Here is a 15,994-nt window from a genome sequence, read left to right as displayed (position 1 = left end):
GTATAAGAGACAGGCTGAGGGCAGGGGCCTGGCCCCCGCCCCAGAGGGACAGCGGGGACACCTGAGCCCTCCGCCATCAGCGCTCTGAAGCAGGGGGTGCCAGCCCCCGTGGTCCCCTCTCTGGGTGGCGATCGAGACACCATTCACATTCCGTGTCAGGTGTCTACGAGAGAGGAAACTCCCTGCCTCAGCCCCGTGCAGTGGCGACGAGTTGCTCCGGGCTGGGCACTCACCTCTGACCGTCAGCTCGACGGCGTCGCTGCGCTGCGCGGCCCCGGCCCCGACCCTGTTCTCCGCCTCGCAGTAGTACTCGCCGGTGTCGGAGGGCTGCAGGCTGTCCCAGGCCAGCTCGGCCTGGCTGCTCAGCAGCAGGGCTGTCCCCCCCGGGGCACCCCGGAACCAGCGGTAGCTGATGGGGGGGGACCCGCTGGCCACACAGGTCAGGCTGGTGCTGGCTCCGGCCGGGAAGGTCAGCCCCGGCTGGCTGGCCCTGACCACGGGCTTGCTGGCTGCCACTGGGAGACAGAGCAGACGGGCCCAGGTCACGCTGGCCCTGGCTGTGGTGGGGAAGGTCCCCCCCGCCCCCATGGCCGTGCTTGCTCCGGCTCTCTGGGTTTCCAGGAGGAAGAGGGGTCCCGCTCGCTCCCGTGGCCCCGCTCTGTGCAGGGTCAGCTGGGCTCACCCGTGCCTAAAGCTGGGTTTACACCAGCTATGCCGCCATCGTACTGCCCTATCACACAGTCTGGCTGTTTCAAGTGGGTGCCCCCCCAGCAGAAAGATGGGTCCTTCTAGCACACACGGAGGGTGCTCGGGAAGGGCGGAAGGCAGATGTGGGTGGTGCAACACCCCTGTGCTGTCGCCTTTGCTACAAGAACCACAGGGGTGGTGCCCACCTGCACAAAACCCAAACCAGACCTGGATGTGACCTCAAGCACCGCGGGCCCGAGTGAGCCACTGCTAGACCCAGAGTGGGATGTACACGGAGTGATCCCCCTTCCCCACCCCTGCACCTGCACTGGGGGGGCGAAGGACAACTCGGCAGGGGAGGAGGGTGCCTCAAGGCCCAGCCTGGGCGCAGGTGGCGGGTGAGGTGTGACAGGCTGTTCCCACCAGCTGCCCCTCCTCCACGCTCTGTGGGACTGGCAGCACGAGAGCAGTTTACCTTTGACAATTTTAACCATCGTGGTCACCTCCTTTGTTATCAAGCTGTTATTTTGAGACCTCCAGACAACTTGACAGGTGTAGTGTCCGCTGTCGGGGATTTCAAGGTTCTCGATTAGCAGGGAGGCGTTCCCTGGGCTGTGCTTCGGGACGCTGACCCGGTCCCGGAACCGAGACAACAAGACGTGGTCACCAGAGTTGTCCCTCCGAAAGATGGTCGCGGTGCTGTCGTCTCGCTCCACGCTCCACCTGAGTGTTTGCTCTGTGAAACCTTCCGAGGGCACGTAGGTGCAGGGTAAAGTGGTGGATCCCATCCATGTGCCCTTGACCTGGTGGACACCAGACAGATCCAGGAGGGATCCTGCAGGGAACAGCAGTTGCAGGGAGGGGATAAGAACCAGAGAGCAGACAGGAATCGCCAGCACGCGGCCCCGTCTTAGATGTGCTGTAGGCTGCAGCCAGCTAAACCAGGGCCTGTCCCCACCTCACTGAGCACAGGGAAGTGAGCGGTTGTGTCGGCCTCATGGCTATTTTTATTGTTTCTCTCTGGACAATTGCCAGTTCTCAATTCCTTCTTGGTACAGAGAGGCACAAATCCTGCTCCTGGTGGCAGCATCACAGCCACAGTCTTCACAGGATGTTAAGGAGCGACTCTTATTCCTGCTGTCTAGCCCCAGCCTTTACATCCTGCCTCTGCTGCCTGGCTTTCTGCTGACACTCGCACATGATGAGTCAAAGGGCAACAGACTCCCCTCACCGAGACGGATGCTCTGACAACACCACTTGCAGTGCTGGCTGCTAAGTTCTAGATGGGAGGAAGCATGAAAAAAATTTACAGCTTCACTGTAACTGATAATGAACACAACATATTTACATTCATTAGCATCACTATTTTTTTATGCAACTTCCCTGGCGCTCACAGGACCCCGCAGTATTGCTGCGTGGGGAGAAGCACTCCTCTGTGTAACAGCCTGTGCCAGAGGGAGCAGGAGGAGCTGGCTGGGAAAGGAAAGTGTCCATGGGTCTGTGTCCACGAGGACAGCAAAGGGCTGCTGAGGCTGAGCACAGTGGAAGCTTGTTTCTGACACAGAGCTTTGGTTTTCCTTTACGGGATGACTTTGAGAGGGCAAGCACAGCTCTGTTCTTCAAACCTCACATCCAGTCAAATGCAGCTCCTTGATGCATCAGTTTTAAAAGGTTTTCCATTTGTCTTCCTGTTTTCACAGACTCCCACCAAGAAAAGCTAAGAAGGGTGGAAGCTATTTAGAAAACTGCTCAGAAATAACCTCAAGGCACGCTCAAGTTCAATTATGTTTGCTATCCAGTGTATTCATCTGACACAATTCTGTTTAAACTTCTCTCCCGTATTGCTCTGCATTGCTGTGTGCCATGAAAGAGCTGCCAGCAGCCACTGATTGCCTGCGGAGCAGCTGCACTCTCTCTGTGACCAGTTTCAACATTAGCAGGGTTGATTCCAAAGGAGACCTGACTGGAAGGAATGGGAGAAACTCGGCAAAATAAAACCCACTGAGACAGCGTTTTTAAAAGAAGTATTTCCTCCTAGTGACCCTTCTTAAACAGGGATGTAGTCTTCCAGAAAAAACAGTGTGAATTCTCCCACTGGAGGGAAATAGAGCTGGACCATTCAAAAACCTGAAGGGCTGTGTTAGAGATCAGAAGGCTGATCAGAGGGATTTGTATTATCCATAATGCATGGTAACAGAAAAAAATTGAGCTCTTCTATTCTGGCCCACTTTCTAAATGGTTGAGCATCTTCCTTCCTAACCTGCCAGCACCAGCTCTCCTGGGGTCCTGCAGGCCTTTAGGGACCTGGGACAGGAACGGTGGAGCAAACCCATCTTCTGGCTTTAGCCTTAGAGAACTTCAGATCTGACCCAGATTTATTGGATTACACCAGCTTCAACCACGGGAGCACCCTGCCAAGCACTCAAGTGGGCGCAGGAGAAGAGGGGGTGGATTTTGTAGCACCTGGATCATTCTCCCTGTCTCTCCAGCTGGCTGCCCACTGAGACCACAGCTCCTCTGGGAAGTGCCTTTTTGTAAGCAGCACATTATTTGAACTTAGCTGGACTTGGCTCACCTCTACCCCTACCCTCTTATCCCGCTGCCCCTTTCCCCTCCTCCCCAGCCAGGCACTGGTTATGTTCCGCTGCATTAACGCACAGTAAGTGCTTGAGAGGCAGATCCCAGATACCTGCAAAGCTGTTTTTTTTAATGATAAAATGGGGAACATACTTCAACCCATTTTTCTAAATGTCAGGAGCAATTCTGCACTTCTGTGTACAAATTGTTCAAGCACCTTTCTCCTGTTTCCCAAAACCTTCCTCTGCCGGTGCCAGTGTCGTACGTGCCCTGGGAGTGGCACCTCTGCCTCATGGGCGCATGAATTGAGGTGAAGATTCCAGTGTCACCCCCCTAATGCACCACAAGAGCCACTGATCAGGAGAGACCAAGGGGAGTCCTGAGTGCCTGCACCCAGTCTCACAATTACAGGTCCTCTCCTTCCTAGGCCCATGCTAGCAGAACAACTGTGATGCATTATTAAATTCTAGATGAATGCATATTCCAGCTTCACAGACTCGTTTGGAATGAACACACTGGAGCAGGGTCCTCTCCAAGTGTCCTGAAAAATCCTGTTTTGTTTTTGCTTTGGGGTATGGGAGCTGAGCTTTTGCCCAATACCACCCTCCGCTTGCTCTGCTCCTGAAAGCGTCTTCTTGTATCTGATACCAAAGGAGACTTGTGAATTCTCAGGCTCTATTTTTCATATAAGAAACTAAAGACTTTCCAAACCTGACAACTTTTTAAAAATAAGACCCTATAATTCAAAGGTTTTTCCCTACTCTCCTAGTACACTGATTTTTGTTCTGATACCTTGAGGTGTTTACTCACCGTTGCAGGTGCCGAGAGCCATTGCAAACACCAGTGTCCGCACAGCTGCCCCCATTCTCCCGGGACTGCAGGGCCGTCCTCCTTCCCCTGCACTTGGTGAGAGACCCCCGCACTCCTGGGACCAGAATGCGAGTGAAGAACACTTCCCTTTCTTCTGCCCTTTGTCATCTAGGATCCTCTTTCTGAAATATCACGAGTCCATTTCACTGCTGACTTGGAGGAGAAAGGATGGACAAAGACTGTAAGGATCCTTCCTGTTCCATTTCACATTCCCCTGTCCCCACCCACCTCTCTTACCATTCTCTTGAATTTTATGACTAGTGGTTTTATTCTTCATAATTGTGTGTTTCTTTTTTCCTTCTTTTTTCTTTTACTCCACATTTGCATTCACTTCACAGTGAAAGAGGGAGCTTTATGATGCCTACACAGTCGGGCACTTGGTAGCAAGGGGAAGCAAACCTGAGGATGCTTGTGAAGCAGGAATTCCATTCTCCTGACTCGTGTGTGGTGATACTGCTCAGCAGAGTGCTCAGGATCTCTCTCCTTTGTACCATGAGGGCCCAAATGGGGCACCTAGAGATGGAGAAGCACAGGCCCGAGTGCCCCCTAATGTCAGTCAGGAGCCCGGGGCAGAGACCGACTACCCGATGCTCAGTTCCATTCCCTTGGTGTTGTCCCCCACTGACGGGGCTCTGCACAGCTTGTACCACCCTCTGCTGCAACAGGCTCTCCCAGGGCAATCCCCTTTGCCTTGGACAGGTCAGCGTGTGACCTGAGTGAGGGCGACAGCCAGCCCTCATTTCTTTGCCAAACTGTCTGAGCCTTTTAGATCAGAAAACCTAGGATGCCACTTTTACTGCTTTTTTCTAACAGAAAATGTGGAGAGAAGAAGTATTAAAAACCCCCAACATCCTGCTCTGTGATAAGAATTTCCCTGCAGAAGCTCCATGCTCTGCTCACAGCAGCCGTGTCCTGTCGCAGTGCAGCTGCAGTTCCACTGCCAGGGCCACCGAGGCGGCGCAGGCGGGAGCGGAAGGTTGAACCGGAGTCACCCACCTTGAATGTTACGCAGGCTTTCACCGTCTGCTGGGGAACAGAGGGTCGCTGCCTGGCTCCCATTTTCACAGCATCACAGACCATCTTGGTACAAATTTCTGCTGCAGTATTCCAGTTCATGGGCAACAGTCACCATGTTTCATGCCCTGCAAGCACACATGGTGTTTTCTAAGGAGGGACTTGTCTCTGATGGCAGAGGGGTGTAACTCTGGGTATGCTCTGGAAGGACATCCAGGAGTTGTCTGTCAGTATTGTTATGCACAGGATTAATATGTGCCTGTAATTATTACCAAAAGCAGAAGGAATTACAGAAGATAAGAAATATATAAAAACAAATCTACTGACCTAGTGAATTCTGTTACAGGCTTTTAATCAATCATGAAAGCAATTTCTGGACATTTATTCAACAGACATGCCTTAGCATATAGTTTTAACAACAGCACCAGGAGAATGGTGTCTTTGAGCAGATGTGTCTGAAATACAGGAGTCATTTTCTGCTGGAGCTGGGAGGGAAGGATAGTTGGTGTAGTTTTCCACAGCTACGCCCCATCATGAGAGACCTGTTTGCAGTAATTGAACTCCTGACAGTGCAGCTGAGCTCTGAGCCTTCTCTGGAAGTGCTGCCGTTGGTCAGGGACAGCCTGTGCCCTTTCCACGCAGGGCAATGAAAACTGGAGACTATCTTCCTTTGCCCAACGTCAGTAAACTGATGAGAACCTTGCAGGTCTCCTCTCAGCCTTCAGGTGGAGGCACGTCCACGCTTGGACAGCTTGCTGAAGGTGATTTCAGCTGAGCTCTGATTATGGCTGCAGTGAAACCTGCCTGTGGCAAGCGTGGGCAGCTTGCAACAAAAAGCTGAATGTGGTGTGGCCAGACAAATTCATACGAGGTTCTGGGCCGAGAGCTACCCTGGCTGTCATCCTGCCGAGGGAGACGATGGAGGCAGCAGCACCACCCATTCTTGCAGAGCATTTCCTTGCTGCTGTGGTGGAAACTTCATTTTTAGCAAAAACATTTGTAGCCTTTTCTTCTTGACTTGTTTTCTGGAGCTACCTGTGTGGTACCAGGTCATACTGCCTGTACCACATCTGCCACCAAGAAGCCATGAGCTATGCTTGAATCCTGCCTAAAAGCAAACAAATGAACAGAAAAGCACTTGTTAAAATTCAGCTCATGTCATGGAAAGAGTGAGTATGAACCAGTTTCCAGAGAGATGATTTAAACCCAACCTTTTGCACACCCTGCCCCGTGACTGGCGTTAGAACCAGTAAACTATCTCTTACACAAAAGACTTTAAAAGAAGCTGGATTTTGGGGAACATGCCCCAGAGCAAGCTGAAAACCCAAGCTAAAACTGCTGATGTGACAACTTTCTGAACCGGACATGCAAGACTTCCTGAAGCTGTAATTATACAGGATAAAAAAATGACTATTTAGCTAAAACAATCATGAATAACTGTAGTTCCTCAAATGTGATGTACATGACATCTTGCTCTCCCTGGGACAGGGATGTCACTGCTAGTGTCCTCCCTGAGGAGTCTCACCAGAGGCACTCCTCATAGTTTTGCATCTGAACACAGGAAGGAAAAGCTTTTAATGCTAGTTACCTGGTTTATCATAATGAAGCATAATTATTTCATGTCTCTGCTCTGGGTTGAATCCGTTGCTTTCTCCCTTGCAGTGCCAGGCAGGTAAAGCACTCTGCAGCCTTTTCCCCCAGCACTCACCTTTCTTCCACATACTGGACACGACACACTTTAGCACCATTTCTTCAGGTGGCACAGCTTAGACAAAGCGACCAGGAATGACTCTTTGTTCTGCAATTTCTGCCACTCCATGCCAGGCTAATTAGAGGTAGCACAGTAAAGTCCCCGTTTCCCTGAAAATGAGTGCAGATGGGACCTCAGACCCTACTCACAGGGACCAGCTCTGCAGAGCCTGCATCTTACACCCATGTCTTGACATAGTCTGCAAGAGGCTAGAGAAGTTTGCTACGATTTTCCAGGTGATGAATTAAGATTTTTAGCCTGCAAGGGGGTGAAATTCAGCACCAAGCTTTCAGCAAACCACCAAAAAGTAGGTAACTGAAGAAGAAAGGTCTCAAGGTGCTCCTTTTGAATCATCTGCACTCAGAAAAAAAGGCAAATTTTACTGCAGGAGTTGAGACATTGTTATTTGGTGCAGCCATAGCCAACTCACAGAGCGTGGTTTACTAAGCAGTTTTTGGACGCCCCACAGGAGCTGATTGTATGAGCCTCTGCAGGCACGTACACCACAGTTCTCTCCCATACACCAGACAGTTGTACAGACAGACATGAAAACATGACGTTTGTTCCACCTAAAGAAACAGAAACTTAGTGGAAACAAGCATCTCCTTCAAGGCCTATGTGACAAAGACATGATATATGCATGCTCTCTGAAAATTAACTTCCCTCCCCAGGAATTCCCAGGGCAATGACATCAGTTCTGGGTCACCCACTGTCTCAGCCAAATCCTTCTAAGTACCTCCTAGCACTAAAAAAGGGGCCCGTGTATATACGACGGCCTCTGAGCTTTCATCTCCTTGGTGCTCATTTACAGCAGGGCTTCAAAAACTGCAACCTCATCTAGAATAGAAAGATTAAGAAAATATGACAGTTTCCCAGAAAATTTCAACACTCTGGATTTGTCATCACATTAACACACTATCCAGCCATGATTTTCTGTTGTTCTCTAAAAACCCTTTCAGTGATAACTGTGTGCCTTGCAATACTATTGCAACAGTTTCTCTCCCCTACTCACCTTCCTGCTTAGGAGAAAAGACTGACAGACTTCACTGGCTTTTCACACTCCATAACAGAACTCATTTTCTGTCACACCTTAAACACCTCATCTCATTAGCTCTGAACCTCTAATTGGACTGGCAGCAACTCCTGCATCGTCTGTTCCCTAAACTGTGGCTGGCTACAGCCTACGAATGGCACCTCGCACCGGCCAGAACTATCCCGAACTCTGCAGGTTCACACCAATGCCTCCGCTTTCAAGTAAAGGCACCTAATATGTTCCTAGGAGTGTAATTCCTGAACACACACAGACATTCACACACACACACTTTTATAGGAAAATAAGAGCAGTGTAACAAAACCACTAACTTTGCAGTCCTGAAGTTTAATGATTTTTGTTTGCTTCTCCACATTTGCAATAAGCTGCATGTACATGTTGACAATTTTTTCCAAGACACCATCACCAACAAAATCTGCTGTTTGTCCCCTTTCCACTTTGAAATCAAGGTTTCCCAGCCCTTGATTTTTCAGTACATTCTTAATGAAGAGAAATAAAACTAGTGGTATAGGAAATTGAGGGAGCTAGTATAAGGTCACTGACAGAGAACTTATGTGTAAGGTAAGGTAAAGTGAGCCTGGCAGTCTGTGAATTTTGATGAACTTTTATGTCATTCATTCCTCTAATTTCTCATTGAACCTCTGTGTATTTTGGATTTTTATAACACTGGACGAATAGCATTTCATTCCACGCTTATTTCTGTATTGCGTAAAAGAAACACTTTTCCTCTCCCTTTAAAAGTACTAACAGATAATTTTAGCTGTCTGCTTCCTTTCCAGACAATTTGTAAACAATTAGTCTCTGTTCATCCTCTCCACACTGGTACACTTCACTCATTTTGCCTTATTCCCTTTTTTCCAAGCTGAGAAAGTATAATGCATTTGCACAGAAGTGGTTTCATGCCACTAATCATCCTTTGTTATCGTTCTCAGTCACTTTCCTAGCTCTGTTACACCCTTTTGAGAGGAGAACTACACACATACACAAGGTGGAACATTCCAGGGTGTTTACAGGACCACAAGCCTGTTCTCTATTGCACTGTAGTGACTTTCCTAATGACACCAAATGCCCTTTTTGATTGCTGTGACTTCTGAGCTGATGCTTGCAGAGAACTGCAGGTGCAGGTCTTTCCTGAGTGTGAACAGCAAATCTGGGGGCCCACTAATCCTGTATCCGTGCCGCTGATACCCCCCTCACCCCTCAGACCCCCCATTTTGTTTTACACCTGTCCGCGTGGCTCCCGACTGGACACGGCAGTGCCCTACCCCGCGTTGTAAAAAGGTTCTTCCACACCTCTGCAGTATCCATGCTATAGATTTACTCAGGGTAGTAGAAATTATGAATAACAAAGCTTTTCGGCTCCCTACTTGGCCTTCAGGCCTTCTAAGGCAGGAGGAAACGACTTCTTGAGTATCTGCTGAGGAGCCGTAGCTGCGAGTGCTTGCTAGTGGTTTAAAGATGAATCGGTCATGCAAAAATATATCAAAATAATTTAGGCACGTGTAAGCAATCCTATCCACAAACTTAACGAAAAGTATCTATTTTTTTTTCCAATATTAAACATGCATTAAAAGAGACAATAGAGCAGGTGAACTCAGGAAGAATGTGCCTTGTTGCAGTGCCAAAATCGCCCGAGCTCTCCAGTGCCAGAACTAGAAGCCGCTGCAGGAGGGCGCCTCGAGCGCAGCACGGCGGGTGCACGGGACGTTTCTTCTTTTTGTACTGCTGGTGTGGTAAAGTTCTTGGCTGTATCCTGGCTTTAACCTGTCTTTCAGTTTCTTTAAGGGCATTTAAGGGACACTCTACCACCTGCGCAGCCCTTCAGGCGGGTTCCCAGCCCTGGCTCGGCCGCGCTGCTTGCCAGAGGCGAGGGGGATGCTGAGCAGCCCTTGGCGCTGGCCCTGCTCCCGCCACACGAAGGCTGTGACCGCAGATCGTTTTGGCCCTCGAAAGCAGGAGGTTTGGTACCGTGCTCTTGGCCTGGGGTCTGCACACCAGATTAGAAAGGGCTTTCTGCTACAGAGGTGGGGAAAGGGAACCAGGAAAAGCCAAACCAGAAGATCTATACAGCAGCCTGGAACTGAAGTTCCTACAGAGGTTTGCATTTTCACTGCAGACATTAAGGCTCCACAAATTGTGGAGGAGCAAAAACTGCTTGCCCAACCTATTTTTTCAGAGGCAAAGGTGAATAGGAAAATAAATATTGCCTGGATGAAGGTACTCTTCAGGACTGCTACCTTAGAGCAGTGTTGGCTGTCATACAGTGTCCCCTACTTCATACACAGATTCCTGGGTGTTTCCAACACACTCACATTCATCCTTTTTCGTATTTATTTCTTCAGAGCTTTTGTTTTTCACAGGCTCCATCACATAGTTGTTTTCAGTGATGGAGATGGGTTCCTCATAATGACCAGTACTTTCACACCTTGAAGAAGCTGCTCTTGAGTTATGGCTGAAATCAAAATACAAGATGAAAGGAGCGTTGCAACCAGACTAGACAAAGCATCTCCCAACCATCAAGATTTTGAGCAAGACTGTGGTCTGATTCAAACCCATGTAAACCTGGGACATGGGATTGTGACTATTCTGAAGGAGAGGATCTTGTCCTTTGCTTCCAGGTGGCAGGAGAACCTCGGGCATTGTAGCAGCATTGCCTGCAACCCAGGGCAAGCTCCAGAGGCAGCAAAAGGTATGTAAGCACAAGGATTACCACTACTTCTTGGAGTGGCACAGCCACACAACTGCTCTTTGCAAGATAAATACATATGTATTAAAAGAAGTGGTGGAGGAGTGGTAAATGGTGAACGGAATGAAGTCCACAGCCACCATGTGGCTTATGGTATCTGATACCTTTAGAATGAAGGTAAATCCTCTCAGGAGAAATGCTATCACACCATTTGTTTATTTGCTCAGGGTTCAGTTGCTACTTAAAATGCTGCTTTATAAACTGCTTGGGAGACACAGCACCTGCACAACGTGTTCTACCACGGCCCTCAAGTCACCAGCACTTTATACCTAGATAAGTGGTTCTCCTTGTATGTTTTGACTAGAATATTAGTCTTTCAGTATACCTCCCATAGGCTAAAGTCAATCAGGATGCTGAAACCTGAATTTATAGATAGCTGTAACTTACTGCCACAGCTATGATTAAAAGAGGCAAGGTCAGCCAAGGATATTTCAGGGATAAATCAGAGTATAATCTGTGCATTGGGAGCCTTAGCTCTTTAGAAGAGGAATTCCTGTTCTTTGCATTTGAAAAAACACTGGGAATTTATCCTTGGCAACGATCTGCAATAGGCCTCATCACTGGGCTGAGGAGTTAATAAACAACTCCTGCTCATTTTTATGATTCTAGTATTGCAGAGGAAAAGGTCTTTCTTCCTACATTATGTGTTGATGTGGAAAGCCCACAGATCATCAGTGCGATGCACTATTGAGCTAACTTTGAACCTCTTCATCCGTACTGCTTAAGAGGCTTTTCATCCTGACAGCTAAGTAGCACTGGCGTTTTATTTTCCTGCTCTGATACAGTCCCCAAAGACTCATCAGTATGTTAGGTAAAGGGTTATACTCACAATTTTACTTCATAGACTTGAGCTGGAAAAGAATAATCAGAAAACTGTGTAAATAATTTGCATTTATATTCTCAAAACAGAATTTCTACTATGTCTCTTCTTGGTATAAGAAATGACCTCTGAAGACAGAGTAAAAATAGGAACTTTAGAGATCATGTTAGGTGGATGGTGACTCCTATTCCCAGGGTTCAGTTCAAGAAAATGAAAACAACCCATATCCCAGCTGTAGTCAACTGAGTCAAAATAACTTGCCCAGGGTCAAAGTTAAAGTTAAGTTTAGAAACTAGAAGTTCCCAGTTCCTGCAGTTTTTAATTCATTAGAAGTTTGAAAACAATTTAGAAAGAGGTTATTCTGGATTCCTTAAAAAATAAAAAAAAAGAAAAAAGGCAAAAAGGAGTGTTTGATAATAATTATTATTAATTGGTAGCACAGACTTGTAGGAGGGTAATTAAAGAAGCAAAGGGACAAGGAGAAAACTATGGCTACCAGTAGTAAAAAGCCCCAAACCAAAAGCCCCAGGTATTCTCTGTACACTGCCGAGTGCTGTTAGGGGGAAAGGGGGCTCTGAGAAAGCTTTTGGTCAGGGGTTTTCTACTGTCAGGGCAGGAAAGACAGAAGCATTCAGTAAATATATCCTACGTGTGAAGACTAGGAAGGAAATGAATCTGTGTTGAGCAGGGAGAACTGACAGTGACCTCTTTTCCTCCAGGTACTAAGGGCAATATTGAACAGCAGCTGGTGCAATCAGGTTTTTATTTTAAAGTAGCATGACAAGATTAACTTGCTACCAGATACTGTAAAAGATCTGATCGAGCAGGAAAGTTTGGGAGCCATGGGGTGCCCGCGAGGACCGGTGGGGAATGGCCGTCCCTAAGGAATGTCACAGCTGTGACAGGTCTTCCCTGAGGAAAAGGGGCTTCTCTGCCTCTCTAGATCTCCCACCACCTATTCAGATCCGTGCACGTTGGGATCAGCCGCCGGTACGACGCCAGGGCTGCTACCAATAGCTGTGAGCACAGGACCAGCCCCATCCCCAGAAACCCTTAAAGCTAAAACCAAGCTGGGCATGCACATCCCATTTGGGTCTTCCAGAACATTCTACTCACCATCTTTGGGCTTTCTAATGCAGATGATAAGAAAGACGATAAGGAAAACCACAGCACCACAAGCCACAGCAATCAGGACGACCACATACAGGGGCAGGTGAGTCCTCTGGAGATCTGGAACGATAGAGGAGCCGTCCCGGTCACAGCTGCAGTTACATGATGCTGACCACTTCCCTGAGGGCAAGAGCAGCCAGCCCCGTTGTGGCCACGCAGGGTTGTACTGCATGTGCCTGGCCCTGCTTGTTTTTTTCCCCATAAAAACATCCAGAGTCTTTTAAAGAGTCACCATGAATCATGTAGGTCCCTTGAGAACAGCCACTAACACAATTCGCAGCCAGAAGGCAGAACACTAATTCTGAGGCTGGAAGTCCTGACTACCGTCCTCTTCTTGGCTTTGTTTTGCTCTCCACTTACTCTGAGTCGTATAGTTCTTTTCTGGATATCCCACACCAGTCTCAGAAGTTGCTACTGTTATGGGCAGATCTGCAAAACAAACAGGAGTGAAAGGCTCATGGTCCCTGTCTAGTCCTCACTCCAGCACCAGGAAATCCAGGATTAAAGCTGAGGATCAGAAGAGAATGTCCCCATCACCTTTATGAGGCAGTAAAGACAGGCAAACACTAGAACTGGGTACTACATATACACTATAATACAGAGAGAGTATATATTGTACTATATATACACACTAGAGAACTACTATGTGCGGTATATATACACTATATATCCTATATCTACACAAACTGTGTATCTATACACACGATATACATGTGTATATGCATGTCTATACACACCCCCCCTGTAATAGTGGTGGAGCCCTGTGAGGTCCAAGAGATTACAGAGGTACCCCTGAACACCAGCTCTGGTTTTTGTTTTTTTTTCTGTAAGAAGAGTCAACAATTGTCAACAGCTTCCCTTGGCTTCTGGGCACCGATGCTGCTTCCCACAACCTGCTGTGTGGTTGCTGGGCACTATGAATTCAAATGAAACATAGCACAAGCAGAGCTACTCTAGTGCAGGTCTGAATTTCCACATCAACAAACTGGAAATCTCAAGCCCTCCCTCAAAACACCTGTCCTTGGTCAGGTAAAATGATTCCAGCCAGGTCTGAAGCAGCTTTGGCATCACTTGTATTTGCCACTAGAGATACTCGCTCTGCCTCCCACTTCAGCAGCTTTCATTCAAGATCAGAAAACAAGCAAAAAAAAAAAAAGCCCTTTAAAAAAAAAAAAAAAAAGAACAGAACCCAGAACATCCTATATGATCTACAAGTCAGGAAATGGTATTTCTGGGAGCCTCTCATCAGAGACACAACCTCCCTAGGAGCAAGCTAAAAGCCCCCTGTGGACTGGGGGCTGAGGAAAGGAGGATGTTCTACGTTCAGAAACATCTGGATCAAGACCTGAGGCCTGTGGAATGGGATACAATATTGTCAAGGCTGCATTCCCCCGCAACAAACCCCTCTGCTAAGCCCCATGTCAGACCCCCTGCCTGACTCCTCGTCGTGCTGTCAGCCGTGAGTGCTGCTGCCCTGACCTGTGGTTGGGTGGTGTCTCTCTGAGGTCCCCACATCCCGCCAAGGGGCCACTGTTGTTGTGGGCAGATCTGCAAGAGGAATGGGAGAGGCTCACACAGGAGTCGGACCATGTTTGTGATGCTGCTGCAATACAGAACTTCTCCATGGGTGGTAAGACCACGAGGAACCAGCTGCTCCAGAGGACACGTTGGGGACTGTGTGTAGCAGCGTTAATGAGCATGGCCGTTGTTAATTCCTGTTCCCTTGCTGTACGCTCTTACATGCAGTTGCTATGAAAACCAAGGCATCATTTCAGCCATAACCCTTGTCCCAAGCTCAGCAGGCTTCGCTGCTCCTAAAGGTCACTGTGTGGTACCTGCGCTTGGCTCTGCCCCTCACAGCTCTGACAGCCGAGCTACCAGCCAAGGAAAGCAGCAAGTCTTCCACAGGGCATCCACCGTGCAGAGCCTGGAGGCATCCGAGTGTGCATAAAGTGCAGCTTGTTCTCCTGAAATACGCAGGCAAGCATGAGGAGAAAGGGCCAGTTGGTTTTTTTCCACCTACTTAATTGCCACTCAGATGTTCCTCATACTCAAAATGAAATCCCGATCTCTTGTCTAAACTTGCTAAACTGCAATAGGCAGAATTATACAGCCATCAAGAATTTAAAAAAAGCCAAAGAGGAGTAAGTATGTGCTTTAAACATCAAACCTCGCCGGTATCAGAAAATAGTGGTTCCTCCAAAGAGGAGGTAATTGAATATAAAGAAACAAAAAAGGATAGAAAGCCAGAGCCAGTGGAGAGAAATGCGTCAGAGTGCAGAAGACACGAGGCTTTTTGCCTTTTCTTCTTTTGGGGAAGGGATGCAGAACACTGTTCCATTCCGGTGTGGAAGGACTTGGCGTGTTCTGCCCCCCGCAGTGGCTCTGGGCACTCACCTCTGACCGTCAGCTCGACGGCGTCGCTGCGCTGCACGGCCCCGGCCCCGACCCTGTTCTCCGCCTCGCAGTAGTACTCGCCGGTGTCGGAGGGCTGCAGGCTGTCCCAGGCCAGCTCGGCCTGGCTGCTCAGCAGCAGGGCTGTCCCCCCCGGGGCACCCCGGAACCAGCGGTAGCTGATGGGGGGGGACCCGCTGGCCACACAGGTCAGGCTGGTGCTGGCTCCGGCCGGGAAGGTCAGCCCCGGCTGGCTGGCCCTGACCACGGGCTTGCTGGCTGCCACTGGGAGACAGAGCAGACGGGCCCAGGTCACGCTGGCCCTGGCTGTGGTGGGGAAGGTCCCCCCCGCCCCCATGGCCGTGCTTGCTCCGGCTCTCTGGGTTTCCAGGAGGAAGAGGGGTCCCGCTCGCTCCCGTGGCCCCGCTCTGTGCAGGGTCAGCTGGGCTCACCCGTGCCTAAAGCTGGGTTTACACCAGCTATGCCGCCATCGTACTGCCCTATCACACAGTCTGGCTGTTTCAAGTGGGTGCCCCCCCAGCAGAAAGATGGGTCCTTCTAGCACACACGGAGGGTGCTCGGGAAGGGCGGAAGGCAGATGTGGGTGGTGCAACACCCCTGTGCTGTCGCCTTTGCTACAAGAACCACAGGGGTGGTGCCCACCTGCACAAAACCCAAACCAGACCTGGATGTGACCTCAAGCACCGCGGGCCCGAGTGAGCCACTGCTAGACCCAGAGTGGGATGTACACGGAGTGATCCCCCTTCCCCACCCCTGCACCTGCACTGGGGGGGCGAAGGACAACTCGGCAGGGGAGGAGGGTGCCTCAAGGCCCAGCCTGGGCGCAGGTGGCGGGTGAGGTGTGACAGGCTGTTCCCACCAGCTGCCCCTCCTCCACGCTCTGTGGGACTGGCA

The 15,994-nt window shown here is 49.3% G+C and overlaps 2 protein-coding genes across 2 annotated transcripts in view; both read right to left on the bottom strand.

The window, feature by feature from the left end:
- Window positions 1-4,222, bottom strand: part of LOC113480042 (V-set and immunoglobulin domain-containing protein 4-like) — a 5,581-nt gene extending 1,359 nt beyond the window's left edge. The window contains exons 1-3 of the mRNA XM_026848578.1: window positions 4,075-4,222; window positions 1,163-1,522; window positions 234-515 (exon numbers count right to left, since the gene is read on the bottom strand). Of these exons, the coding sequence (XP_026704379.1) occupies window positions 234-515; window positions 1,163-1,522; window positions 4,075-4,129 (697 nt within the window). The 5' untranslated portion in view covers window positions 4,130-4,222. The remainder of the gene's footprint in view (window positions 1-233; window positions 516-1,162; window positions 1,523-4,074) is intronic.
- Window positions 4,223-8,275: 4,053 nt separating this feature from the next.
- Window positions 8,276-15,437, bottom strand: LOC113480216 (V-set and immunoglobulin domain-containing protein 4-like). The gene is made up of 6 exons (XM_026848837.1): window positions 15,083-15,437; window positions 14,165-14,233; window positions 13,046-13,114; window positions 12,632-12,745; window positions 11,525-11,546; window positions 8,276-10,401 (listed from the first exon to the last, which is right to left on the bottom strand). The coding sequence occupies exons 1-6, from the start codon at window positions 15,435-15,437 to the stop codon at window positions 10,206-10,208; spliced, it is 825 nt and encodes a 274-aa protein (XP_026704638.1). The 3' UTR covers window positions 8,276-10,205.
- Between the last annotated feature and the right edge of the window lie 557 nt (window positions 15,438-15,994).

Source organism: Athene cunicularia (genome assembly GCF_003259725.1).
Source record: "Athene cunicularia isolate RWA chromosome 4 unlocalized genomic scaffold, athCun1 chr4_part3, whole genome shotgun sequence".
In the NCBI taxonomy this organism is placed as follows: Eukaryota; Metazoa; Chordata; class Aves; order Strigiformes; family Strigidae; genus Athene; species Athene cunicularia.
The sequence above is the reverse complement of the archived record's forward strand: the minus strand, read 5'-3'. Positions and strand labels throughout refer to the sequence as shown.